This window comes from Mobula hypostoma, chromosome 3 (genome assembly GCF_963921235.1).
Source record: "Mobula hypostoma chromosome 3, sMobHyp1.1, whole genome shotgun sequence".
In the NCBI taxonomy this organism is placed as follows: Eukaryota; Metazoa; Chordata; class Chondrichthyes; order Myliobatiformes; family Myliobatidae; genus Mobula; species Mobula hypostoma.
The window spans coordinates 120,785,210-120,812,204 of record NC_086099.1 but is presented as its reverse complement, the minus strand read 5'-3'; the positions used below and the strand labels follow the sequence as shown (position 1 = coordinate 120,812,204).

The following is a 26,995-nucleotide window of genomic DNA, read 5'->3' as shown; positions in this document are numbered from 1 at the left end:
TCACTCAAACACTTTAGTGTTTGCCTAGAAAATAAAACACTTGCCTTTGTAGAAAACCTACAGCACAATACAGGCCCTTTGGCCCACAAAGTTGTGCCGAACATGTCCCTACCTTAGAAATTACTAGGCTTACCTATAGCCCTCTATTTTTCTAAGCTCCATGTACCTATCCAAAAGTCTCTTAAAAGACCCTATCGTATCCACCTCCACCACTGTTGCTGGCTGCCCGTTCCACACACTTAAAAACTTACCCCTGACATCTCCTCTGTACCTTCTCCCCAGCACCTTAAACCTGTGTCCTCTTGTGGCAACCATTTCAGCCCTGGGAAAAAGCCTCTGACTATCCACACAATCAATGTCTCTAATCATCTTATACACCTCTATCAGGTCACCTCTCATCCTCCGTCGCTCCAAGGAGAAAAGGCCGAGTTCACTCAACCTATTCTCATAAGGCATGGTCCCCAATCCAGGCAACATCCTTGTAAATCTTCTCTGCGCCCTTTCTATGGCTTCCACATCCTTCCTGTAGTGAGGCGACCAGAGTTGAGCCTTGCATGGGGTACCTTATCAAATGCCTTGCTGAAATCCATTTACACTACATCTACTGCTCTTCCTTCATCAATGTGTTTAGTCACATCCTCAGAAAATTCAATCAGGCTCGTAAGGCACGACCTGCCCTTGACAAAGCCATGCTGGCTATTCCTAATCATACCTTTCCAAATGTTCATGAATCCTGCCTCTCAGGATCTTCTCCATCAACTTACCAACCACTGAGGTAAGATTCACTGGTCTATAATTTCCTGGGCTATCTCCCTTTCTTGAATAAAACAACAACATCCGCAACCCTCCAATCCTCCTCCCGCATCTATTGCATCCTTCAAAACTTCAGGGCGATGCAACTGCAGTACATAACAGCATTTCTAATGCAGAGGAACACAGCAGCCATTTTTTTTTTCAAACTTGGTCCTTTGCCCAAAAATTCTAACTGCCCTGGTAGTTTCTCAGCCAATTATGAACAACTACAAATTCCAGAGTCAGTCAAGTTGAACTGAGTGTGGACGTGGTGTGCAGCCCGGCCTCATGAAACGGGTAGCAAGCACAGCGTTGGGCCATGTCGTGGGGAGGAGCGCATTTGACAGGGGCCTGCAGTGGAGGAAGTGGCTTGGAGCCAGCCAGGGTAGATGTCACCTGCTCGGAGCCTCCAATGGCAGCCCGTCAGGCACACCCTCATTCCCAAGAGTTCACACCCTGTCCGTTTGAAATGAGGCAGTTTCTGGAGAAGGCACAGAACCACCTTGCGTGATCTAACACTCGACGATGGTTTCAATGAGGCGCTGAAGCATCCGCACTCTGCACACGGCATCTACTGAAGTGGAAGGTCCCTGTCGAAGGATCGTGAAGATTCCTGTTATGTCCCGTTTATTTTTGGCGATGAGGCTACAGAAAACAGAGTAATATATTGTAACTAAATGTGAATAACATGTTTGGTGTGGTTTTTAAAAATCTGCATTTTCTAGGGAGTGGTGCCCCAACATTAGCTCCAGTATCAAACCCCAGACTGGAACTGATATCACCAAACCCACAGTAATCACACTTATAATTAAAAAGCACTGCCATCCAGATCTCGGGAATTTATAAACCGGAAAATGAAGTCCCTATATTCTTATGGCTTTGCCCCATAAGTGATGAGGCTTCACTTAGGGCTTAAACTTCTTTACAAAGTGCCCATTGACAGTTGTGCCAATATCAGCGAGTTTGACTATGGATGGGGAACCGTTCACATCCATTAGCAGATAGTTATCTTGTCCCTGATAATGTACTGGAACAAACTCGAGATGGATGGCAGGATGCATGTCATGGCTGAGCTCTGATTCAGTAGCCAACAGTTACTGCAGGTTTCGATCTGCAGGTCCGAACATTACCAGCACAAAATACTCTGCAGATGCCGGGGTCAAAGCAACACTCACAACACGCTGGAGGAACTCAGCAGGTCGGGCAGCATCCGTGGAAACGATCAGTCAACGTTTCGGGCCGGAACCCTTCGTCAGGACCAACACGAACGTCTGGTTCGGTGCACTGCAACAGATAGTTGTACCCTGCTATAATAATTCTGCTTGAGAGCCTTCGTGAGTAACATTCTGAAACTTTATATTTGGATTTGCGAAAGTTAGCTGGGAGCATTTGGATTTTAGGTTGCGGATTTTATTGATACTACATTTAGGACTTGATGCGATCGGCTGCAAATTGTTGGAAGTCCTGCTCCCGATCGGATTTGCAACCGTTCGAGGTCTCGCTAAAACCGGGTGAGCAGACATGGTGACCCGGTCACTTACCGATCTAAGTGGAATGTAGGTTAGCGGGAGGTCCGGTTGCTTGTCCTGGTATGAAGGGCGAAGAACCTCGGGGCAAAGATGCTTGAAGCAATCACTGGGTCCTTTTCCAGAAAGGATGTTTCCAGAGGTACTGTTTAGGAATGGTCTGGAAACACACAGGACGTTTTTCAAATAAGAATTGTACCCACTACTTATTTTACTGATCGTAAATATGAATTAAAATAAAGGTCGAGCAGCGAGTAAAAAACAAAGCTGATCAGCGTTTGGGGAACTCACTTGAAACCCTATGGTATCAGTATTTTCTTTTAAAATATCTCACTTTCACAAGCTAACGTGTTATAAATTCAGGTTGAGCGTATTTATTCTTGATGTTTTGTGCCATAATTATTTACAAATAAGATTAGAAATTAATTGTATTGTAAACAGCGAAACATGTGTTAAATTAATCAACGCGTCGGGCGGGGGAGGGGGAGTTTAATCTGTTGAGTGCAATTTCGTTTTGCAATCAAAAGATGGTTTTGAAATAGTTCGAATTAGAGAGAAAACCTTGCAACACTCTACCATCCAGTAAATGATTATGAAGGTCATTATTATCAGACCATTTGTCAGTCGGGTAAGTTTCTCTGTGTTCAAATTTTGAACATCTGTTAATGTCCCTTTAATTTCTCGTTCTGTAAAGAGGGTAACCCAGACTCCTCTTTTTACATAACTGAAGTCCCACATTTCACACGATTTTAGCAAAGCGTCTAGTATCCCTCAATATTTAATGCAATACTTTGAACTTTTGAACAGTGTACGAGGGTGGGGAGGGAGTGCTTCTAGTTTAATGCATTTGCTTCTACCATGTGGGAACCATTGTCACAGCTTGAAATCGGAGTAAACCGGACCTGAATATTTGGTCTCACTAATACAAACTCTACTATATTTCAAGTTTCAGATGCACTGACTTGAAAATACTGGGAATTTTTAAGCCTTGAGGAAGGATATTTCCCACAATGGAGAATGAAGCTCACAGTCTCTTTGATAAGTTCCTGCAAGGAAAGACCTGTAAGGAGACGCTGAGTGTCTTCCAGGAGTTGTGCAGCTTTCTGCGCCTGGATCCCAGGGACCATCGCAGCTTCTACCACAAGCTGAAAGGCAACCTCAATTACTGGAAGGCCAAAGCCTTATGGGTTAAGCTGGATAAACGAGCAGCACATCAGGATTACGAAAGAGGCGAGTCATGTGTCAACACAAAGGCAAGTGTCAATCTGTTTGTTAAAGGTGGACTGGAAAATGTATGTATTTCTGTTGCCTAATGTAGACACAACTTTTGAATTTAATTCCCTTAAAAACAGATTAGCACTGCTGCTTTGCTGAAATTTAGTTTTATGTCCTCCTATCCTCAAGGAGCAGAGAGATGCTTGCTGGGATTCTATTTCCTTGACAATGAAACTGTAAATTATAAATATTTGCGGATTTGAAATGCTCAGCACCACTTTCCTTTCAATATTTACCTTTACCTTTTACACTTGCCTTACTTTTGTTCTTTTATAAATTGATTAGGTCATTTCTTCCCACTTCCATTTCTTATTAGTTCCGTTTATCTGTTGCCTTCCATCTTCCCGTTCTGCCCTTGCTCTTGATCCCAACAGACTGTTTAAGAAGAAGAAGAAGGTGTATACATGGAGCCCACCTGACAATGCTCTTCCCTCTGGCACTCACATGATGTGCGCAAGTCTTCCTATCCACCCCATTTTATTTTCGCCATGTATCCCAGGTCCCTGGGGTTCCCCTTTGCAGATTATGATTATCTCATATTGTTTTTGTTGGTGGCACAGAGAAGCAATTTCCTCCCTGATTGTTTGATTCATTTCCTTGCAGATACTTGGTCTATTTACTGTTGTACCATCTGCACAGGATCTTTCTCTTTTTATGCAGAGATTATAAAAAGCAGTGTTTATTACTGCAAACTCAATAATAAAGACAGGAAATTCTGGACACAGGAGATTCTGCAGATGCTGGAAATCCAGAGCAACACACATAAAATGCTGGAGGAACTCAGCAGGTCAGGCAGCATCTATAGAAATGAATAAAAGGTCAATGTTTGGGGCTGAGACTCATCATCAGTACAGGAAAGGAAGGGGAGAGATGCCAGACTAAGAAGTTAGGGGTATGGAGAAGGATTACAAGCTGGTAGGTTATAGGTGATCCCAGTGGAGGGGTAGATGGGTGGGAGCAGTGAGAAGCTGAGAGATGATAAGTGGAAAAGGTAAAGGTCGAAGAGGAAGAAATCTGATAGGAGAGAAGAGTGGACCATGGGAGAAAGGGAAGGAGAAGAAACACTGAGGGAGATAATGTGCAAGTGAGGAGAAGGAAAGGGGTACGAAGGGAGCCAGAATGGAGGATGGAAAAGAGAAAAGGAGGAGGTGTGAGAAATGACTGAAGTTAGAGAAATCAATGCTCATGCCATCTGGTTGGAAGCTACTCAGATGGCCTGAACATTGATTTCTCTAACTGGAGCTCCTCCAAGCTGAGAGTTGCCTCGTTGTGGCAGTACAGGAGGCCATAGACTGAGATATTGGGGTGGGAACGGGTGATCCCACCTGGTGTGGTGGACAAAGCGTGCAAGTGGTCAACGAAGTGGTATTCCAATCTAAGCCAATATAAAGGAGGCCACACCGGGAATACCGGATACAATTGATGACCCTGACAGACCTGCAGATAATGCGTTGCCTCTGCTGGAAGAAATTGGGGTACTGAATGATGCTGAGGGAGAAAGTGAAGGGGCAGATGTGGGACATGTCCTATTTGCAGAGATAAGTCCCAGGAGGGATATCAGTGGGCAAAAACACGTGGACAAGGGAATCACGGAGAGAGCGATCACTGCAGAGAGCAGAGATTGGGGGTGAGAGAAAGATGTGCTTAGTGGTAAGATGGCGTAAGTTGCTGAGAATGTTCTGGATGCAGGGGCTCATGGGATGGTAGGTAAGGACAAAGGGAATTCTATCCCTGTTATGGGAAAATCTCGGCAGGCCAGGCAGCAACAGTGAAAAGAGAAGCAGAGTTAACATTTTAAGTCTATGACCTTCAGTCGAAAATTACTGTTTCTCTTGCCATAGCTGCTGTCAGAGCTGTTGAATATCCAGCATTTCAGTTTTTATTTCAAGTTTCTGGCTGTGCAAATGTTTGTTTTCAAGTTCAAGTTTAACTGTCATTCAGCCATACATGAATATCCATGAAGCAGCTTTGATACTCATATACCTCAATTACACCTGTCAGTCATTTTAAGATTCTAGAGCCAGAAAGAGAACTTTTCATTTTTATTTATTTATCAGGTGAGACTAGCACTTGAAGTTTGGTATTTATTCCCATCCATAATCTTTTCCCTTGGAAAGATAATGAAGAGCCATAGTCTGAGTTTTCCTGAACTACAGCACACTGTTTTGAATTTTTGGCAGAGAACTGATGTAACTGAATGCATTGCTAGGTCGCTTAATTCAGGAGCAGCTGGAGTCAATGGTAAAGTTTCAAGACTGTGGACTATGAATCTAGTGTTCTCACTGAATTAGCATTCAAGTGTGTTCATCCTTACTTTTGGTTATTTATAGCAACCAATGGGCACTACTTTAATCATTTTGGATACAAATATCATTTAACCATCTGGGATTCACTCAGGTGGGGCAGATGAGTTTGTTGAGAAGTTATATTGGTTGGGTCAGTTTGAAAGGCCTGTGCTTAATCTCATTTATTACCACAGTAGCAACAATAAATGCAGAACTACCACTGCAAGTTGTTATTGAATTGCCTTTTTCTGTCCTTCCATTTCTAATCCTGTGCCAGCAGATTTTACAGCAAGCAATTTATTATTAGTACCCAGGTCTTTATCATCATTACTATGGATGACCAGTTTTTATACGCTTTCATCACCCGTCAGGAAGATCTCAGAGTTCTTTTCATTGCTCGCTGTTAATCTAATCTCATTCCAGAAACTTGAGCGCACTAAACAGTTATTTTTGTTTTTATTATTGATTGAGACACAGTAGAATAGGCCCTTCCGGCTTTCTGAGCTGTATCACCCAGCAATCCACTGATTTATCCCTAGCCTAGCCACAGGGCAATTTACAATGTCCACTTAACCTACCAACCGGTATGTTTTTGGGAATGAGGAAGGAAACCAGAGTACCCAGTGGAAACTCACGTTGTCACGGGGAGAACGTACAAACTCCTTACAGGCCACGGCAGGAATTGAACCCTGGTCTCTGGTACCGTAGAGCATTGCGCTAAGCACTATGGTACTACTGTGCCCTAATGAAAGTCATTTGGTCTCTGGCACTGGTGATCTGCAATCTACCACAATTTTAATGGCATAAAATCTGTACACATTGCTGCATGATTAATCTCCTGGCAAAAGTTCCATTAGTTATTCTGCATTGATGACCATATAAATATTTTGGACATAGCTTCGTCTGTTCTTTCACTGGATTACTAAACTTCTGGTTCCTGCTGCAGTGTTTGGTCCTAGGGTCTGGCCCGTGTGGTCTCCGAACTGCCATTGAGCTTGCATTTCTTGGGGCCAAAGTGATTATCATCGAGAAAAGAGGTGATTTTTTGCGGAACAATGTACTACATCTATGGCCATTCACCATCCACGACCTGCGAGCTCTTGGAGCCAAGAAGTTTTATGGAAAATTCTGCTCTGGTTCACTTGACCACATTAGTAAGTTTAGAGGCAGTGCATAACTGTGTTAGTGTGTGTGTATAAGTTCAGCAATGGTGCCTAAGTGTGTTAGTGTGTGCATAAGTTAAGAGACCGTGCATACGTGTGTTAATGTCTGTATGTTCAGAGACTGTGCATAAGTGTGTTTGTGTGTATAAGTTCAGAGACCGTGCATAAGTGTATTTGTGTGTATAAGTTCAGAGACCGTGCATAAGTGTGTTTGTGTGTATAAGTTCAGAGACCGTGCATAAGTGTGTTTATCTGTATAAGTTCAGAGACCGTGCATAAGTGTATTTGTGTGTATAAGTTCAGAGACCGTGCATAAGTGTATTTGTGTGTATAAGTTCAGAGACCGTGCAAAGTGTGTTTGTGTGTATATGTTCAGAGACCATGCATAAGTGTGTTTGTGTGTATAAGTTCAGAGGTCGTGCATAAGTGTGTTAGTGTGTGTATACATTCAGAGACCGTGCATAAGTGTATTTGTGTGTATAAGTTCAGAGACCGTGCACAAATGTGTTTATGTGTGTACGTTCAGAGACCGTGCATGTGTGTTAGTGTGTGTACAAGTTCTGCGACCATGCATAAGTGTGTTTATGTGTATGCTCACAGTCAGTGCATTAGTGTGTGTGTGTGTGTGTGTGTGTGTGTGTGTGTGTGTGTGTATAAGTAGATGAGTGCTGAAGGATGTACATTGTATGGCTAAACAAGAGTACACACATTCAAAAATGAAATTGACATCAAGAGAATAAAATTTTGCCTTGTTACAATGCTTTTCATGTTCACAGGAGATTGAAGCTTATGAGTGATATGTCTGGTTAAAACTGACAACACATTTGGCATACTTTTTTGTCTCTCCATAATATAATAACCTGTATGAATGAGAATCCCCTAATCATTAGTGGAAAAACTAGCATGAACCTGTTTAAATTATTAAAAATCCTGAGGTGATTGATCCCAAGTGTAAGTAGCTCATCTACATAACCAATTTCCTATTCTTTACCTATCTTGCCTCAGGTATCCGACAACTGCAGCTAATTCTTCTAAAAGTGGCCCTCATCCTGGGTGTGGAGATCCATGTAAATGTGGAATTTAAAGGATTAATTGAACCTGCAGAAGACAAAGGTGAGGTCCTGTTATTAAACAGCCCTATACAATCAATTTACTCAATATCTCATGTGGTGCAAGATTGTGCCTGAGAGACCTGAGTGAATAGGATACAAGACGCTGAGCAGTCACGGTGGAACTGTGTGTGTGTGTGTGTGTGTGTGTGTGCGTGCGCGCCCGTCCGTGTCCGGCCACAATGGAAGAAATGGAAGAAGTAAATTAAACACAAAGGAGGAACAACTTGTTTCTAAAACTCTTGCATGAAGTATTTGTTCCACCATAGCACAGCTGTTGCCTTGTTGTGCTGGAGACTTTGTATTAGTTTAACATTATCATCTGTACTGAAATACAAGTCATCCATGCAGATCATTTCAAAGTATATTTGCATTGAGGTAATAGAAGGGAAAACCAACAACAGAGTGCAGAATCTGGTGATACAGCTACAGAGAGAATGTGGTTCAGGTGCACAGTAAGTTACAGGGGTCATGATTACATAGACTGTGAGGTCAAGATTTCATTGTCAATGTACAGGAGGTCCATTCAAGGGTTTTATAACTGTGGGAAGGAAACTGTCCTTGAGTCTGCTGGTGTGTGTTTTCATGCTTTTGTATTGTACCCGAGAAGTTAGAATGTCTGGGGAGGGTGGGCCCTTTGATTATGCTAGCTGCTTTCTGAGGCAGTCGGAAGTGTTGACAGAGTCTATAGAGGGGAGGCAGGTTTTCATGATGTGTCGAGCTGTGTCCACAACTCTCTGCTGTTTTGGGAGTAGAGTTGACGTATCAAGCCATGATGTGTCGAGCTGTGTCCACAACTCTCTGCTGTTTTGGGAGTAGAGTTGACGTACCAAACCATGATGCAACTGAACAGGATACTTCCACTGGTGACCCTTTTCTCCAGTGCTGTCTGCGTAGACTTAGCACTTTCTCCCTGTCACCACTTGGGTTTTCTCCGGGTGCTCTGTTTTCCTCCCGTGTCGCAGAGTTAGTAGGTAAATTGCCCTTAATGTCAATGTGTGATAAAATCTTGATGAGTACATGGGGAGAATAAAAATGGGATGAGCATAAGATCACAGTAAAGAATCGCCAACGGTCAGCACAAATTCAGTGTCCAATGGGCTTCTCTCTGTGCTACATGTCTCTATGACACAAATCCGCATGTATTATCCCACATCCCATATTTCATTATGACCCAGAAGGAGGCCTGCCATCCATCCCATTAAATCTGTGCTGGTGCTTGAAGTATTCTCATAGGCCCCATTTGCCCAGTTATTTCTTCTTAGCTATTCTTTCTCAGCTACCTACCAGGTTCCCCTAGTTCTTCTGCCGTGCACTTACAACAGGGGCAATTTACAGTAGCTAGCTAATTTACCAAGCAGTATAGCTTTGGAATGTGGGGGAGAAACGAGAGCATTTGGGGAAAACCATGTGGTCATTGGGAGAATAGGCAGACTCCACATAGATCACTGGAAACTGAGGCAGCAGCAATATTAACTGTTGCACCCCTGGGCCATCCATAGGTGATTCCTAAATGCATTAACTGCTGTATGATATGCAGCTGTTGTATCCACTTTCTGTACTTGACTCTGATTACGTCACAGCCCTTGTGCTCAATGCCCACACTGTATTTTTTATGATACACAGCTCCTGCTGTCCTTCTAACATTAATAAATATATTATTCATCTTTTTATTCTCACAGGGACGGGATGGCAAGCTCGTCTTCACCCAGCTGGTCACCCAGTGTCTGATTATGAGTTTGATGTGTTTGTCTCTGCTGGTGGAGGCAGATATGTTCCTGAAGGTAGGAAATAGCATACAAGCAGAGGACAGCACCCGTCTTAGCATTTGCTACCTCACTCTGTAAAAACCGAAATGCTTTCTTAACACAAAATGGCACATCTTGCCTCGAACACCTTTCATCATATGTCAAGCATTTTCTGAAACTCATTTGCTAGGGTTTGGGAATTTAAAAAAAAAACAGAAAGGGGAAGAAAACCTGATGAAAGAAGCAAGGAAGAGACTGTCCCTATTCACTTATAGATGAGGAAATGTGCACTTTACAGGCAGAGAGATTCTACAGCTTAGTAGTGACTTACACAGATAATCAAGTGGCATTTGATTGGAAAACTATTCACTGTGACTATGTATCAAAAAGGTTTTGTGAAGTCATCAATCTACGTTGGGTCCTCCAAATGAATACGATGTATGTGTGAATGTTGCTGTCACCACATGGACTGCACCTGTACAAACGAGGAAAGCCTTGACACTGAATGTGAAGCTGCTTGACATTCACTCCAAGAGGAACTGAGTGGCCACGTCCAAAACCATGGAGCTGGCTGCAGATTAATTCCCTTTATATGCTGAGCTCTTGATGCAGCTCTTCCCCTCCCTGTTGTCTACCACTATATCAGGGTTCCCCACCATGACTACCTTGATCACCACACAGTTGCACACTTCAGCATATCTATTGTCTTGAGCTGGCTCTTGTGGTCTGAATAAGCCTCTGCTGAGGTTTTCTATGTTCCTTATCCCACAATGTTTCATATCTTCCTTGATCCAACATCATTCTGAATGCTTCAATTCACATTGCATTGCGGATCAAATGGAGGAATCTTTATTCAGTTAGTCGTGGAAGGTCGGTTCTATTGTACAGAGCAATTTTGGCCTTAAGCTCAACAAAATTTTACTTTTGAACAATACTTGGATTGGTCCCATGCGCTGACTTGATATGTCTCCCACCATCTCTCGTTCTCCTGTTCTCCCTCCAAAAATTGCTTCCTCTGCCATGACTGTGTTGAGAGAAAGAAATATCTCTTTCCCCTTCTACTCACCATTTCACCCGACTGTTTCTCTCACCCTTCCCTCTTTCAACTATTTTCCTGTCTTCCCACATCTCTCTCTACCCCACCCTTCCCCCTCTCCTACACCCCGTCTTTCAGCTTGATCTTTTTCAACCCTTTTTTTCCCTGTTTCTCTCACTCTTTCCATCTTCTCTCTTCATCTTTCTCAACTCTCCTTTCCCTTTATCTGATCATTCTAAAACAGAGTGGAATTGGGAGGCACCAGGCAGACCCTGCCTCCCCAGTCCTCAATCTAACCCCATTTCAATAGGTGGCTCCTGCATTTACAGATAGAGGGCTCTGTCAAACCCAGTGCCTAATCTACTTCACGGAGGCCCACTGGCATTTTTAATAAAAATGGCAGAGTTACTTGATTTGTGTATAAAAATGACTCTCAGTGGGAGGGGTCATGGGAGAATAAAATGGAGTTGGATAGGATTAATGCAAAAATGAGTACTTTATACTTTATTGTCGCCAAACAATTGGTACTAGAACGTACAATCATCACAGCGATATTTGATTCTGCACTTCACACTCCCTGGATTACAAATATTAAATATTAAAGATATTAAAAATAGTTAAAATGAGTAAATATTAAAAATTTAAATTATAAATCATAAATAGAAAATAGAAAAATGGGAAGTAAGGTAGTGCAGAAAAACCGAGAGACAGGTCCGGATATTTGGAGGGTATGGCCCAGATCCGGGTCAGGATCCGTTCAGCAGTCTTATCACAGTTGGAAAGAAGCTGTTCCCAAATCTGGCTGTATGAGTCTTCAAGCTCCTGAGCCTTCTCCCGGAGGGAAGAGGGACGAGAAGTGTGTTGGCTGGTGGGTCATGTCCTTGATTATCCTGGCAGCACTGCTCCGACAGCGTGTGGTGTAAAGTGAGTCCACGGATGGAAGATTGGTTTGTGTGATGTGCTGGGCCGTGTTCACGATCTTCTGCAGCTTCTTTCGGTCTTGGACAGGACAACTTCCATACCAGGTTGTGATACACCCTTGAAGAATGCTTTCTATGGTGCATCTATAAAAATTAGTGAGGGTTTTAGGGGACAGGCCAAATTTCTTTAGCTTCCTCAGGAAGTAAAGGTGCTGGTGGGCCTTCTTGGCAGTGAACTCTGCTTGGTTGGACCAAGTCAGGTCATTTGTGATATTGACCCCGAGGAACTTAAAGCTTTTGACCTGTTCCACTTGCACACCACCGATGTAAATTGGGTCAAGTGGTCCACTACTCCTTCTGAAGTCAACAACCAATTCCTTCGTCTTGCTGACGTTGGGGGATAGGTTATTGTTTTCGCACCATGCCACCAGGTTCTTAATTTCCTCTCTGTACTCAAACTCATCATTACCCGAGATACAGCCTACAATTGTTGTGTCATCAGCAAACTTATATATTGAGTTTGATGGAAGCTTGGCTACACAATCATGGGTGCACAGTGAGTACAGCAGGGGGCTGAGTACACAGCCTTGTGGGGCACCAGTGCTCAGAGTGATTGTAGAGGAGAGCTTGTCCCTATTTTTACAGCTGGGTGCTCTGTAGTTGGCATATACTTGCTGTATAATTCTATGTATAGTATTCTTTCAGCTTAAGAAACTTTTCATTTTATAATGTGTTACTTACAAGGGCCATCAAATACAATCCGATTTTTGTGATTAGGTAATTAAAAACATCAGCATACTTTTTGATGATGTTATAATGGGGAAATGAATCCAGTCCTAAGGTGAATCATGAGGGTAAGTCCCTGATGAGTGGCCAGTCAATTGGAAAAGAATGCGAATACTGGAAAAAAAAAGCACGAACATTTTTATGCACAATTTATGCAGAGCAAACATGTTAAAATGAATCTGCTGCCTGAGCAATTATGTCATCCAAATTACTGTGTTCAGTGCCATGTGGAATTAAAGGCACTTGAATGAGGAGCTTAGAAACAGGATGAGACAAGTACTGTATGTCTCCAGACAGAATCTGTGGCAACAGTTATGTGAACCAACTTTGGTATGGTTGTTTAAAAGGAAGCACTACTCTATGCTTTAACCAATGATACATGGTCCACCTTTCCATGAAGCCTGTTTCCTGTTGGTTGATTGAGCTTTGGAAGTTAGGGTCAATGTTTAACCTATGTGAGCAAGCACAGAAATTTCATGAAAAGTGAAATCCAGAGAGAGTAATCATTTGTACGTGGCTTTAGGTTATGTACCTCATTGAAAAGTTAAGTGCTTGTAGGCAGAGGCAAAAGTAACTTAAATTTCTTACCAATCATATTTGAATCCATTTGCATTGATTGCTTTAACACTTCCTCAGTTCGACATGTAAAATAATGTGTCAGTTCTCAATGAAAAGTGGTGGCTATTACCTGAGGTACTGTGTTGCCTTTAGTGGGCAAGGATGTTCAAAATCTAATACCTCGGGTAAACAAGAGACGCCTGGAACAAACTGCTGAAAGAACTCAACTGGTCAAGTAGCGTCTGGAATTGTCTGTGCTTTGGGTTGTCTGGATGCAGAGTTTTCATCCAAAAAATCAACAGTTTTTTCCCCTCCAACAGGGAGTTCTATTATCTTTCTTCCCGCTGCTTTTCATCAAAATTCCACTGGTGATGTGATGCAATACCAGTGGACTGGTATTCAGAAACCTGTATTGTTAGTCCTGAGCCATGAGTTTGAATCCCTCGGGATCAATAAAGTATGACTAATCCTATAATGGTAGTTGTGTGTTTTGAAATTGAATAATTAAATCTAAATAATGGAGCATTCATATTGGTGACCACAAAACTGCTGGGCTGCTAACGCTTTCTATGGTAAAAAATTAACCATTTTTGCTTGTTTCGGCCAGAGTGTGATTTCCACCACTGTGGTTGGCACACGTTTGCTGTCTGAAATATCTGGTAAGCCATTCAGTTTGATGTACAGATAGAAAGGGGTAAAATAGTGGTCTTGCCAGTACCATGAATGGATAAGTTAATAAACAGCCTCAACATTGTGATCAGGTTTCCAGAGTGAAGGTTGAGCCCTGTTACTTATTGTTACCTTGTCTGTATACTCATGGGCTCCAACTGAGAGTCCAGGACTGTCTTAATAGCTAACTCAATGAATTCTATGTATTAAATTTACAGGATTCAAGAAGAAAGAAATGAGAGGAAAATTGGCAATTGGAATCACGGCCAATTTTGTTAACAACCACAGCACAGCGGAAGCTAAAGTCCAGGAGATTAGTGGAGTTGCCTACCTCTACAACCAGAAGTTTTTCCAACAGCTCTACAAGGAAACAGGTCAGGAAATGTTAAAGTCTTCTTGAAAAAGTAGATGGTGCTTTGGCTGCATGATTTACATGTAGGATGGCTTTTCCAATAGTGCAGCGCTTGTTCAGCATTGTCCTGGGATGTCAGCCTAGATATTAAAGCTCAAGTGCCTGGAGGAAGATGAACTCAAAAGCTACTGACTCAGTTGAGTTGCAGCTTTGATGTAATGTGAATTATCGATAACCTAACTGAGTGACAGAACTGAATTAAAGAACTAAGTGATTTATTCCTTATCCTAAGTACATCTTGGATCAGCTGTGCCTTATGCCTTCACTCACTTAAACTGGTTCAACTCCATCAAACACTCCCTTCATGCCATGGTGACCTCTGGTCCACTGTTGCAATAAGCTTTGCAATTGGTGTGAATTAGTGCGGGATTCAGTCAAATGTGTTGTTACAGTATCAGTAAACCGTGCAATCTCATCTTGCTGTCGGAACAAAGCCATTTCTTGTTTCTTGTCTAGCTAGGGTTGTAAAAAGATTAAATTTCAAATAACCAAAATATCTAATCATTTTGCCCACAAATAACCATTTCTCCAATAACATGCACCAACCTGCTAAAAACAACTGCCCAATCCTCTATCCACCAACAGCCGCTATCTTCCCCCAACAATAATAGTCCTCACTCCTTCCTTCACTCACAATTAGCAGTTCCCATAACTACATTAAACCACCCTTAACAGCAATGCCCATCCACTACTCCCAGGACCTCAAAAAGATCCACTCACTCCTTCCATCAACAAATCTTCACACCTACCTCTAAATAAAACCAAAGCTGCTGCTGGTGGAGGTGGACTCTCTGCATCCCTTCATAACTAACTGACCGCTCCCTACCACTGACACTCCTTCTGTCCCAAGCATCACTTCCCAGCCTCTCCACCCATAGTCCCCTCCTCCCCAATGGCTCCAATTCCTTCCACTTACAATGTTTTAAAATATTAAAACCCTTGTTGAGATAGAATAATAAAATAGTTTCTGCTTTTCCATCCACCTTCTCTTCTGCACTGTGTAGGGCTTTTAAGTTATAGACTTCATCTTCTATTTGTTAAACAGGCATTGATCTGGAAAACATCGTCTATTATAAGGATGATACTCATTATTTTGTGATGACTGCAAGAAAAAAGAGCCTGCTGAAATATGGAGTCATTCATGAGGTATTGCCCATTTATAAAGTACTTCTAACATGGGATCAGGTTGCAAGATGCATCTTAATAAATAAAATTTAGCCTGTCTCTGAAGGAGTATGAGTGTAAATTATGAAAAGCTTGATCATTAGATAGATTTTTAAAGATGACAAAAGAGGAGAGTTATTAGGGACATGGAGAGATTTAGGAAGACAAGCTATGAGGCTAGGATGATGAGAAGGTTGACAAGGATGGAGCAGTTGTCAGTATAGTTTGGTGCAACAGTATAGTTAATGAACAGCACGAACCCTGCTTTACACTCTCTGTTGAATCAGTTTGTTAAAATCGCTGTTGACCATTTTCTAGTAATGCCTGGGACGGTTAGTCTTTTGATAGTGCTGAGCATCTGGGGGACTGCACACAGATCTTTGTCCCTGCTTCATGAGGTTGGTTGTGAGCCTAGATCTGAGCATCTGTCCCCTCGCCTGAAGTTAGCTGGAATTCTGCCTGGTGGATCCAGAGAAGCAGTTGTGGCTTACTTGTCTCACTGTAGCCTGAGGTATTATTTGTACTGCAGTACAGGTGGAGTGGAGATGTATCTTGGATACCCACATTTGGATTTTCTGATTGTCCCTTTAAACAAATGGACTGTTAGACACTGATGTGATTGTATAAAAGGCTTAAAACTAAGACTGAAAATTTAACATAAGCAACTACTGTGGAATTGTCACTTCCAGTATTTGTTTTTCACTTCTTTCCCAGCTGACACCCACCAGCCTAGTCCTGTTTTCTGAGATCCTCTGGTTAAATATTGAAAGAATCTCAAACTATGACAGTGAAGTGACCCATTCATCTGCGACTTTGTTGCAGAGGTTTGCAGAGAGCATTTTGAGCAGGCTTGGGTGACTCTTGAGAAAAATTCAGTGTCTTACATTGTCAATACCATAATTTAGTTGACTAAACTGAGTAGCAATGTAAGTTGCTACTTGTCCTGTTTCTGGTCACAGTGGTGCCTCCAGCCTCAGTCTTCTGCATAGCTCAGGAACTTTCAGATTGCCTCTGCTCCTAGGCTGCCTCTGATAAACAACAATGGCACAGGGATATAGAGCTGCTACCTCATGACTCCAGTGACCTGGGTTCAATCCTGACCTCTGGCACCAACTGTGTGGCATTTACACATCCTTTCCATGACCACGTGGGTTTCCTCCCTCTGTGGGCTCTGGGTTGCCCGGCATGTCCCATAGCTGTTGGTAGGTTAATTATACATTGTAAGTTGCCCCTAGTGAGCAGATGAGTGGTTGAATCTGGAGAGTAGCTGATGAGATTTCAGGAGAATAAATTAGGTTAGGGTATGATTAGTGTAAATATGGGTGTTTCCATGCTGTATTTCTGTATGGCTATGGGCAACAAGTGATCATGTGTGGCTTCCTGCTCCTTTTGATGATACCAGTGACCGCTGCAGAAGTCCATCATTAATGACTCTAGAGGGTGATCGTGGATGGGCAGTTGTGTAATGGAATGTGTGCCTGATCCTCTTTTTCTTCAATATTCACACAAGAATTTTTAACAGAAGTTGCTTGATAAAGTAGCAAACTATCCAGCTGGTTTGTCTTTTAGGAAATACAGGAGACTGTAGATGTTGGAATCTGCTGGTTTGTCGTTCAGTTGTCTAGCCCAGAGAGACTTAGGAGAGTTGGCTATCTTGGTCTGGTGTGTTGGCTCAGTACCACACCTTGGGTTGCACAAAGTTCACAGGAGTAGTCCTGGATTTCTTTCGTACATAAAATTTTAAAATGCATAATAGTTTAATGAAAAATCCCACATCTCTTTTACTTCAACAGGACAAGCAGGATGCGGATTCTCTGCTCTCAGCAGACAATGTTGATTCTGACTCCCTCCTACGCTATGCTCGTGATGCTGCGAATTTCAGTACCAAGCACCAGCTGCCAAACTTAGAATTTGCCACAAATCACCAGGGAAAGCCGGATGTTGCCATGTTCGATTTCACCTGCATGTACAGGTCAGAATACTCTGCGCTGGTCAAGGAACGGCATGGACGCCGGTTGCTGATTGCCTTGGTGGGAGATTGTCTGGTGGAGGTGAGCATTCTCTAGTAACGCTGGTGCCTCTACTTATGTAGGACCATTGGGACTGGTGCATACATTGCAACTGCCCTATTCTTTTCGATAAGACTATCGATTGAGATTAATCCATCCTCGATAATGGATTCATCCCACTGGGATTGCAATTTATTGCAATTGGTCCATCAATTTGGATTGTTTGAATATTCCATTAGTATTGCTTGATTAGATAAATATATTTTTATCTGCTTAATGTTGGAACCCAGTCTTGCTACCCTGCTCTGTTCTCCAGAAGGCATTTAGCTTTTGTATACAATGGTTTCGTGGATGCCATTTGCTCTGTGCTCCATGTGTTGGCTTTCAACAGTGGATGTTTCAAGGCTGCACTCAGCCTTCTCCAATTCTGTTGTTACCTGAAATCCACAGAAGAACATTTGCAGCAAATATCATTGGGTTGCTGCCTGCAGAGGGAATCCCGTTTGATTTACTTGTCCCTGACAGTTTCTGCCATTATGTGAGATGTATGCTGTAACGGTGTACATAGAGGCCTTGCCTAGTCAGCTGCTAGACAGAGTTAGGGAATCAGACATACTGCTTATACAGATGGGCCTGTGATTGTGTCAAGGGAATTCTTCACTTCTTAGAAAATTCTAGTAATATAACAGACCAAACCATACTTTAATAATTGTAAAAGTATATGAAAATAAATAAAACACAGATATCAGAAATAAAAATGGAGAAATGAAGAAACTGAGGAGAATCTGTGGGGAAAAAATCTCTGAATTCTGATAAAGGTTCTTTGACTTGAAATGTTAATTCTTCCCACAGATACAGCTTTACTATTCCTGCTTCTCTTTAAAAATGAGATTGTTGGTCACTGTTTTCAATGTGAAGCTGAGGGGTATTGCAACACAATAACATGGCTCCATTGCACTGTCAGGTTCAGCTTTCTTGACTGCGCTCTTGATAATGTCAAGAAAGAAAGTTTAACGGATTAAAATTCAAGCAAATTTCCTTGTGATTGAATTTGTTACCCCTATACTGTTGACAGAAAGACGCTATGATGTATTGCTCTTGCTGTTAACATAGTTGTCCAGTAACAATCTCTACCCTGTGCCAGTGTCTCAGACTATTGGACTCTTTGTATTAAATATTCCTGATCTATTCGCAGATTTGAAAAGCCTAATTTCTGTGAACCAAATGCTGTGCCTAGTTTGACCTATTTTTAAACATAAGACCAATGACAAGCAAACATAACACACTGGCCCACCCAGTCTAACCATGTATCACCAAATTAGAAATTACCTATCCTACAAACAAGTGATGTGGGAGTGACAAAAATCATACTGTTACATCAATTTGTGGGTAGAAAATCTGGGAAACACTTCTCTAACCAATGATTAGCCATAACTGGTACAGAAGATCACTGTGAACTGATAATTAATTATTCTGTTACCATCCTGTATAGATGACCACCATTCTGCACAGTAATAGTTCTTGAAGGAATTCAGTCTTGCAATTCACTACATCAGAATGTGTGAGAAGTTAAAATTGCTACCAGCTGCTCCAAGCCCCATCAATATCTCAAGCCTAGAATAGTTATGTACCCTTTACCTTGACATGCCATTCTGAGCATTTTGTGCCCGTAAGTGAATAATTTCCCACTTTTCTCCACCACTGTTTTATTTTCAGCCTTTCTGGCCTCTAGGGACTGGAATTGCACGTGGGTTCCTCGCAGCCTTTGATGCTGCATGGTTAGTGCGCAAGTGGAGCAAAGGGATTGCCGCTTTGGAGCTCCTGGCTGAGAGGTATGTGTGGACCGAATGCCATTCACCTTCCTTTCCGTTTACATCATTTGTAACTCTTAAAAATTTTGATTCTGTCAGTTTTTTTTTACCCAGGGTAAGTTGAATAAATAAAGCTGATGTGGCTGTCTAGAAAAGGCTGAAGTTTAGTTTCAGCTATGCACAGTGTCTGTGGGTAGAGTAGGTAGAGAAGAAATGAGGCTGTCATCGGTAGAATATGTTGTCACCTACAGTGCCCATAATAAGTATTTACCACCCCTCCCTGGAAGATTTCATGTTTACTGTTTTACAGCATTAAATCACAGTGGATTTAATTTGGCTTTTTTGACACTGATCAACAGAAAAACACCTTGTGTCAAAGTGTAAACAGATCTCTACAAAGTGATTTAAATTAATTACAGATATATAACACAAAATAATTGGTTGCATAAGTATTCACCTCCTTCAAGTCAGTATTTAGTAGATGTACCTTTGGCAGCAATTACAGCCTTGAGTCTGTGTGGATAGGTTTCTATCAGCTTTGTACATCTGGACACTGCAATTTTTCCCCATTCTTTACAAAATTGCTCAAGCTCTGTCAGATTGTATGGGGATCATGAGTGAACAGCCTTTTACTTTCCAGCCACAAGTTGTCAATTGGATTGAGGTCTGGACTCTGACTTGGCCACTCCAGGACATTAACTTCGTAGTTTTTGAGCCATTCCTGTGTAGCTTTGGCTCTACAGAATCATAGAAAAGTACAGCACAGATTTATGCTTGGATTCATTGTCTTGCTGGAAAACAAATCTCCCAAGTCGCAGTTCTCTTGCAGACTACATCAGGTTTTCCTCCAGGATTTCCCTGTATTTTGCTGCATTCATTTTACTCTCTACCTTCACAAGCCTTCCAGGGCCTGCTACAGTGAAGCATCCCCACAGCATGATGGAGCCACCACCGTGCTTCACAATAGGAATGGAGTGTTTTTGATGATGTGTGGTGTTTGGCTTACACCAAACATAGCATTTAGTTTGTTGCCAAAAAGCTCAGTTTTGGTTTTAACAGACCATAGAACCTTCTTCCAGCTGACTTCAGAGTCTCTCACATGACTTCTGGCAAATTCTAGCTGAGATTTCATGTGAGTTTTTGCAACAGTGGCTTTCTCTTTGCCACTCTCCCATAAAGCTGTGACTGGTGAAGCACCCGGACAACAGTTATTGTATGCGCAGTCTCTCCCATCTCAGCCACTGAAGCTTGTAACTCCTCCAGAGTTATCATAGGTCTCTCGGTGGCCTCCCTCACTTGTCCCCTTTTAGCATGGCCCAGATACAGGTGTATTTTTACTACAATCAATTGAAACACGTTGACTGCACACATGTTTCAAAGGTATATTTAATGTCAGAGAAATGTATACAATAAACATCCTGAAATGCTTTTTCTTCACAACCATTCACGAAAACAGAGGAGTGCCCCAAAGAATGAACGCCAGTTAAATGTTAGAACCCCAAAGTCCCCCCAGCTCCCCACTCCCATGCATAAGTGGCAGCGGGCAACAGTCCCCCCTCCCCCTGCTGGCAAAAAAAAAGCATCGGCACCCACCACTGAGCACTCAAGCGTGAGAAGAGCAACAACAAAGACACAGACCTCCAGTTACCCTCAAGACTTTGCGTTTCACCTGGTATTTGACATACCACAGGCTCTCTCTCTCCCCAATAAGGGAGAAAGGTTTTTCCGTTTCACAGCGAGCGGGGAGACACAACAAACAACTCGCTGGTTTATGATGTTAAAAGTCCGTTACATCGCTTTTATTGAGCTCTATGCCCAAAGGTCTGGACACACAGCTGTAGGTATTCCGACTCCCCCGACGACACACAGGTCTCCTGCCGTGACACTGACCCTCTATCCACCCGTCTTCGGAGCCCCAGGATCCTAGGCCTCCCAATCCGAGCCGGACTCTTAGGCTGAGCCCTTGGCGTGCCGAACAACGGCCAGTTATGAAACTCCGAGAGCGGGTACCATTCCCACAAAGAACCATAATCAGTGTGTAACTCCAGGTCAGGGTCTTCAAAAGAACCCTGAAAGGGAAAAATAAAGATATTTAAGATGGAAATAGAGCTGTTTCCGAAGATGCAAACAGAGGAGTCGCCGTTTAACGCTATCTTCACACCGTTCCATTTAACTAATTATGTGACTTCTAAAACCAATTGGCTGCACCAGTGATGATTTGGTGTGTCATATTAAAGGGGGGGGGGTGGTGAATACTTACGCAATCAATTATCTGCTGTTTTTATATCTGTAATAAATTTAGATCATTTTGTAGTGATCTGTTTTCCCTTTGACACAAAGGAGTCTTTTTCTGTTGATCAGTGTCAAAAAAAGCCAAATTAAATCCATTGTGATTAAATGTTGTAGAACAATAAAACATGAAAACTTCCAAGGGGGGGGTGAATATTTTTTATAGGCACTGTACTATAGTTGTCCACAGAGCACTTTCCCTTGTCATGCGTATTGATGTTTTTCCTCTTTTCCTCCGGTTCTGTATTGGATTATAATGAGTCAGAAAGTGCCACATTTTCATTACCAAATTCTTAAACTAGATGCATCATTCGTTTGTTCGTTATGTGCCATGTCGTATGACGTGATTGGTCATTGTCTCATGACCATGATTATTCTTTGCAAATTCGTCTTCAGAAGTGGTTTGCCATTGCCTTCTGGGCATTGTCTTTAGAAGACGGCTGACCTCAGCCGTTATCAATACTCTTCAGAGATTCTCTGCCTTGTATCAGTGGTCACATAACTGGAACTTGTGATATGTACCAGCTACTCATAAAACCATGCACCAGCTGCATCATTACGTTTTAATATTAGACCATGTTAATCCCTGTGGCATCACTGTAATACAACAATGGATTACTGTTGACCTGAGAAACAATTCTGTCCAACAAAAAATCACATCTACTACTAGTTACAAATTGCAGCTCTGTAAAATGTTGCTCAATGTGAATTTGTCTGCTATGTTTCCTACATTACAATGGTGCTTACACTTCATAGTTGTGTCTTTGGCTCTAGAGAACCTTTTGATAACTTCAGGTTTTGAAAAGTGCTATTTGCTATTAAGTGCAAATGCTATTTTTTTTAAGGCAAATGCAATTAAATGCAGCAATTTCAGCAATTTCCCACAAAGAGTGGTGAGTGGGTCAGTTGTGGCTTACTTGATCTGGCTGGATTTTCTAAATTGCTCCTCAGGTTTTGCAAACTATTAGTAAAATAATCTGAGTAAACATTATTGTCAAACTCAAGGTGACTATGATAAGTTTAGGCAGTCATTTTTGTTGAAAATATAAACATAGCCTGAGTCCTGATGAAGGGTCTCAGCCTGAAACATTGACTGTTTATTCCCCTCCATAGATGCTGCCTGACCTGCTGAGATTCTCCAGTATTATGAGTGCATTGTTCTGGATTTTCAGCATTTGCAGAATTCCTTGTGTAAACATTGGTTTACAAATTATAAGTTTTAAATTTAACGCATGGCCAAGTGGTTAAGGCATCGGTCTAGTGATCTGAAGGTCGCTAGTTCGAGCCTCAGCTGAGGCAGCGTGTTGTGTCCTTGAGCAAGGCACTTAACCACACATTGCTCTGCGATGACACTGGTGCCAAGCTGTATCGGCCCTAGTGCCCTTCCCTTGGATAACATCGGTGGCGTGGAGAGGGGAGACTTGAAACATGGGCAACTGCCCGTCTTCCATACAACCTTGCACAGGCCTGTGCTCTGGAAACCTTCCAAGGCGCAAATCCGTGGTCTCACGAGACTAACGGATGCCTATTAAAAAAAAATTTTAAAAGTGAGAACTTAAAAAATACCCTTTGCCAAGGCAACAGAACTTCTGCATAAGTTGCTTGTATCTTGACAATCAGAAGGAAACAGTATTGTAGCTGGTTACATTAGCTAATTGTGTGGCTGCATAGATTATGGTTTGATAAGAGATTGTTTTACTACTTTTAAACTTGCTTTGTTCTTCGACTATTACAAATTGCTGCTTAATGTCGATATGTAATAGTTAATTAGTCTTTTTCAAATATTATTGAACAAAATAAATTATTAAACAAATTATTATCCTCATACTCCATTATTTAGTTTCCTGTATTCATTGTCTCCTATAACAAAATTGTACATTCTGTATTCTTTCCCTTTATACTCTGTCTGGATGGCATGCAATCAAATGATTTTTACTGTATCTTGGCAAATGTGATCAATCAATCACCAGTTAACAAACGTTCATTTCTCAGGGAGAGTATCTATCAACTGCTGTCTCAGACGACCCCTGGAAACACAAGCAAGAACATTAGTCAATACAGCATTGACCCACTTACTCGATATCCCCATATCAACCTCAGCTATTTCAAACCTAACCAGGTAGGTGCTTATTGACATTATGTATTGTAAAGCTCATTGTGACTGCAACACACACACACAATGCTGGAGGAACTCAACAGGCCAGACAGCATCTATAGAAAAGAGTACAGTCAACGTTTTGGGCTTACACCCTTCAGCAGGCTTGCAGAAAAAAAGATGAGGATTCAGAGTCAGAGGATGGGGGGAGGTGAGGGAGAAACACAAGGTGATAGGTGAAACCGGGAGTAAAGAGTTGTGAAGTTGATTGGTGAAAGAGATACAGGACTGGAGAAGGGGGAGTCTGATAGAAGAGGACAGAAGGCCATGGAAGAAAGAAAAAGGGAGGGGCACCAGAGAGAGGCGATGTGAAGGGAAGAAGATAAGGTGAGAGAGGGAAAAGGGGATGGGAAATAGTGATGGGGCGGGGTGGGGGAGGGGGCATTTCCGGATGTTCAAGAACCTGATGTTTATACCATCAGGTTGGAAGCTATCCAGACAGAATATCAGATGTTGCTCCTCCAACCTGAATGTGGCCTCTTCATGACAGTACAGGAGGCCGTGGATATTAGAATGGGAATGGGAAATAGAATTAAAATGGGTGACCACTGGAGATCCTGCTTGTTCTGGCAGACAGAGTGTAGGTGCTCGGCGAAGCTGTCTCCCAATCTACGTCAGGTCTCACCGATATATAGGAGGCCACACCAGGTGCACCGGATATAGTAGATAACCCCAACAGACTCACAGGTGGAGTGTCGCCTCATCTGGAAGAACTGTTTAGGGTCCTGGATGATCGTGAGGGAGGAGGTGTAGCGGCAGGTATAGCACTTGTTCTGCTTGCAAGGATAAGTGCCAGGAGGGAGATCAGTGGGGAGAGATGAATGGAAAAGGGAATTGCGTAGGGAGTGATCCCTGCGGAAAGCAGAAAGCCGGGGGTTGGGGTGGGGAGGGAAAGGTGTGCTTGGTGGTGGGATCCCACTGGAGACAGTGGAAGTTACGGAGAGTTATGTGCTGGACACGAAGGTTGCTGGGGTGGTAAGTGAGGACAAGAGGAACCATATCCCTGGTGGGGGTGGGAGAATGGGGTGAAGGCAGACGTGCACGAAATGGAAGAGATGTGGTTGAGGGCATCATTGAAGGTGGAGGAAGGGACTAAACTTATTAGCAATATGAAAGGGTGTGGCATTTGCTTGAGCTGTCTTCTGCATCTCAGTCTATGGGATCTCAGTGGTAATTTCCTTTTTGTTGAAGAAGGAGCCAAGTAAGGGCAGAGGGAGGGCATGGCATAATTATCCATTTAGAACACCTCATGATTAATTTCAGTAAATAACATTTATTTCATATTCTCAGCAAAGGGTTTTATTATTATTACTGTATTATTATTATTATTACTACCTCTATTAAGATAGAGTGCAGAGTAGACCATTCCGGCCCTTTGAGCCACTCCACCCAGCAACCCTCTATTTAACCCCAGTTATGACCAGTTATCCAACCAACTAGTAGGTCTTTGGATTGTGGGAGGAAACCAGAGCACCCGGAGGAAACCTATGCAGTCACAGGGAGAATGTATAAACTCCTTACGGGCAATGGCGTGAATTGAACCCGCCATTGCTACTGTAATGTGTGTGCTAAGCACTACACTACCATGCCTCCCTTGTGTGGAGGACTCCTTGATGCTGTTGGTGCAGAAGACCTTTGGGTTCGTATTGGTGGTGGAGGCCCTTGGTTTAGTTTTAGCTGGGCTTAGGTAAGTTTCAGAGGGAACATGTTTCCAGGAGGAACACGCATAAAAGTTGCTGGTGAACGCAGCAGGCCAGGCAGCATCAAATTTCTTACTAGTTCTTCTTTCAGTTAGTCCTGACGAAGGGACTCGGCCCAAAACGTTGACTGTACCTCTTCTTAGAGATGTTGCCTGGCCTGTTGTGTTCACCGGCAACTTTTATGTATGTTGCTTGAAATTCCAGCATCTGCTGATTTCCTTGTGTTTATGTTTCCAGGAGGTAGTTTTGATCAGGTTCCCCTGGATGTGGCTACTAGGGACCTAAGAAGAAGATCTTGGGACCGGGGTTTGTTGAGGATCAACATACATAGAGGAAGCCCTTCTATCTCTGTTGATAGAAGAGATAGATGAAATTGTGTTCTGAGTCAACTTTCATCTATTAATGCATCTTATTAGCAGATAATAACAATGTATGCAAACTTAGCTCCTGCCACTGATTGCCTAATACATTGAATAATAACAGGGACGGAGAAATGCTGAAAACTCTCAAATCAAGAGGCATCTGTGGAAAGACAAACAAAGTTTCAAGTCTTTCCAATGTATCAGTCAATGTATCAATGTATTCTTAATGTATCAGTCTCTTCATCCTGATACATTAACTGTTTCTCTTACCACAGATGCTGCCTGACCTGTTGAGTGTTTCCAGCATTTTCTTTATTTATATCAGATGAAAGCTGGGGTGGGTCATTCAGCCCACCATTTTTCCCCCTCTGGCCATCCTTTATTTGCCAGTCACATTTCTGATGTGTTTTCTCTGCTTCTTTGTATTTCTCAAGCAACTGTAAATCTTTCTCGAAGCATATCAGTAGATAATGATTCTGCATCCAGGGTGTTCTTTATGATGCACTCTCTCAGAATCCAGTGTAAAGACAAATTTTCTATTACATCTTCTAATTTAGATGTTGAACGGAGACTCAAAACTAACTTTTTCATGTCTCCTTTATTTCAGGTGCAACATTTGTATGATACAGGGCAAACCATAGATAGAGAGAACACGACCAGCCAGCCAAAGGGGAAAATGCATCGAAATGGTAAGTCTTTGAAAGGCAAAGAATATTGGATGGATGTAAGTCAAACATGCAGCTAGAATCCTTACATTTAAAATAAAATATGCACAATTGATGCTCTCCCAATGGTGAGGATTAAGAAAAACATATATCTGCTCATTATATTTGGTTCAAGTTGCTATTATTCATGTCTGATCCCATGCTGGTTTTGGTTACCATAAAAAAAGTGTTAAAATCCAACATCTTTTAATATCTCACTTATATCTTTTAGAATGAAACCTAGCTTGGCCAGAATTGACAAGTAGCCCAGCAAAGTGATTTTCTTCTTAATTGGCCCTTGAAATAGTAAACTACTGAGTTCAAAGGAAATAAATGTTTTTTCGACAGAGACATCCGACATGCAACGGAGAGTTTTAATTAAAGCCTTGACTCTGACTTCCACCAGGTATTCCAAATGTAGGAGTACTGAGGCAGCCATTGTAGGAGCAGAGGGAAAAATATCACAAAAGGACTTCGAGCCTAATAGGTTTGTGTAGACCATAAGACCACAAGACAAAGGAG

The 26,995-nt window shown here is 42.2% G+C and overlaps 1 protein-coding gene across 3 annotated transcripts in view; it reads left to right on the top strand.

Annotated features, from left to right (window-relative positions):
• LOC134344226 (F-actin-monooxygenase mical1-like) overlaps positions 1-26,995 on the top strand; it is a 129,572-nt gene that overhangs the window by 19,566 nt on the left and 83,011 nt on the right. For 2 of the 3 annotated variants that reach the window (XM_063043673.1, XM_063043671.1), the window contains exons 2-11: positions 3,265-3,571; positions 6,825-7,032; positions 8,047-8,154; positions 9,833-9,934; positions 14,086-14,241; positions 15,325-15,425; positions 17,237-17,494; positions 19,169-19,284; positions 23,545-23,671; positions 26,377-26,458. In XM_063043673.1, coding sequence (XP_062899743.1) covers positions 3,329-3,571; positions 6,825-7,032; positions 8,047-8,154; positions 9,833-9,934; positions 14,086-14,241; positions 15,325-15,425; positions 17,237-17,494; positions 19,169-19,284; positions 23,545-23,671; positions 26,377-26,458 — 1,501 coding nt within the window. In that variant the 5' untranslated portion in view covers positions 3,265-3,328. The remainder of the gene's footprint in view (positions 1-3,264; positions 3,572-6,824; positions 7,033-8,046; positions 8,155-9,832; positions 9,935-14,085; positions 14,242-15,324; positions 15,426-17,236; positions 17,495-19,168; positions 19,285-23,544; positions 23,672-26,376; positions 26,459-26,995) is intronic. The other variant, XM_063043672.1, reaches the window with a different exon arrangement.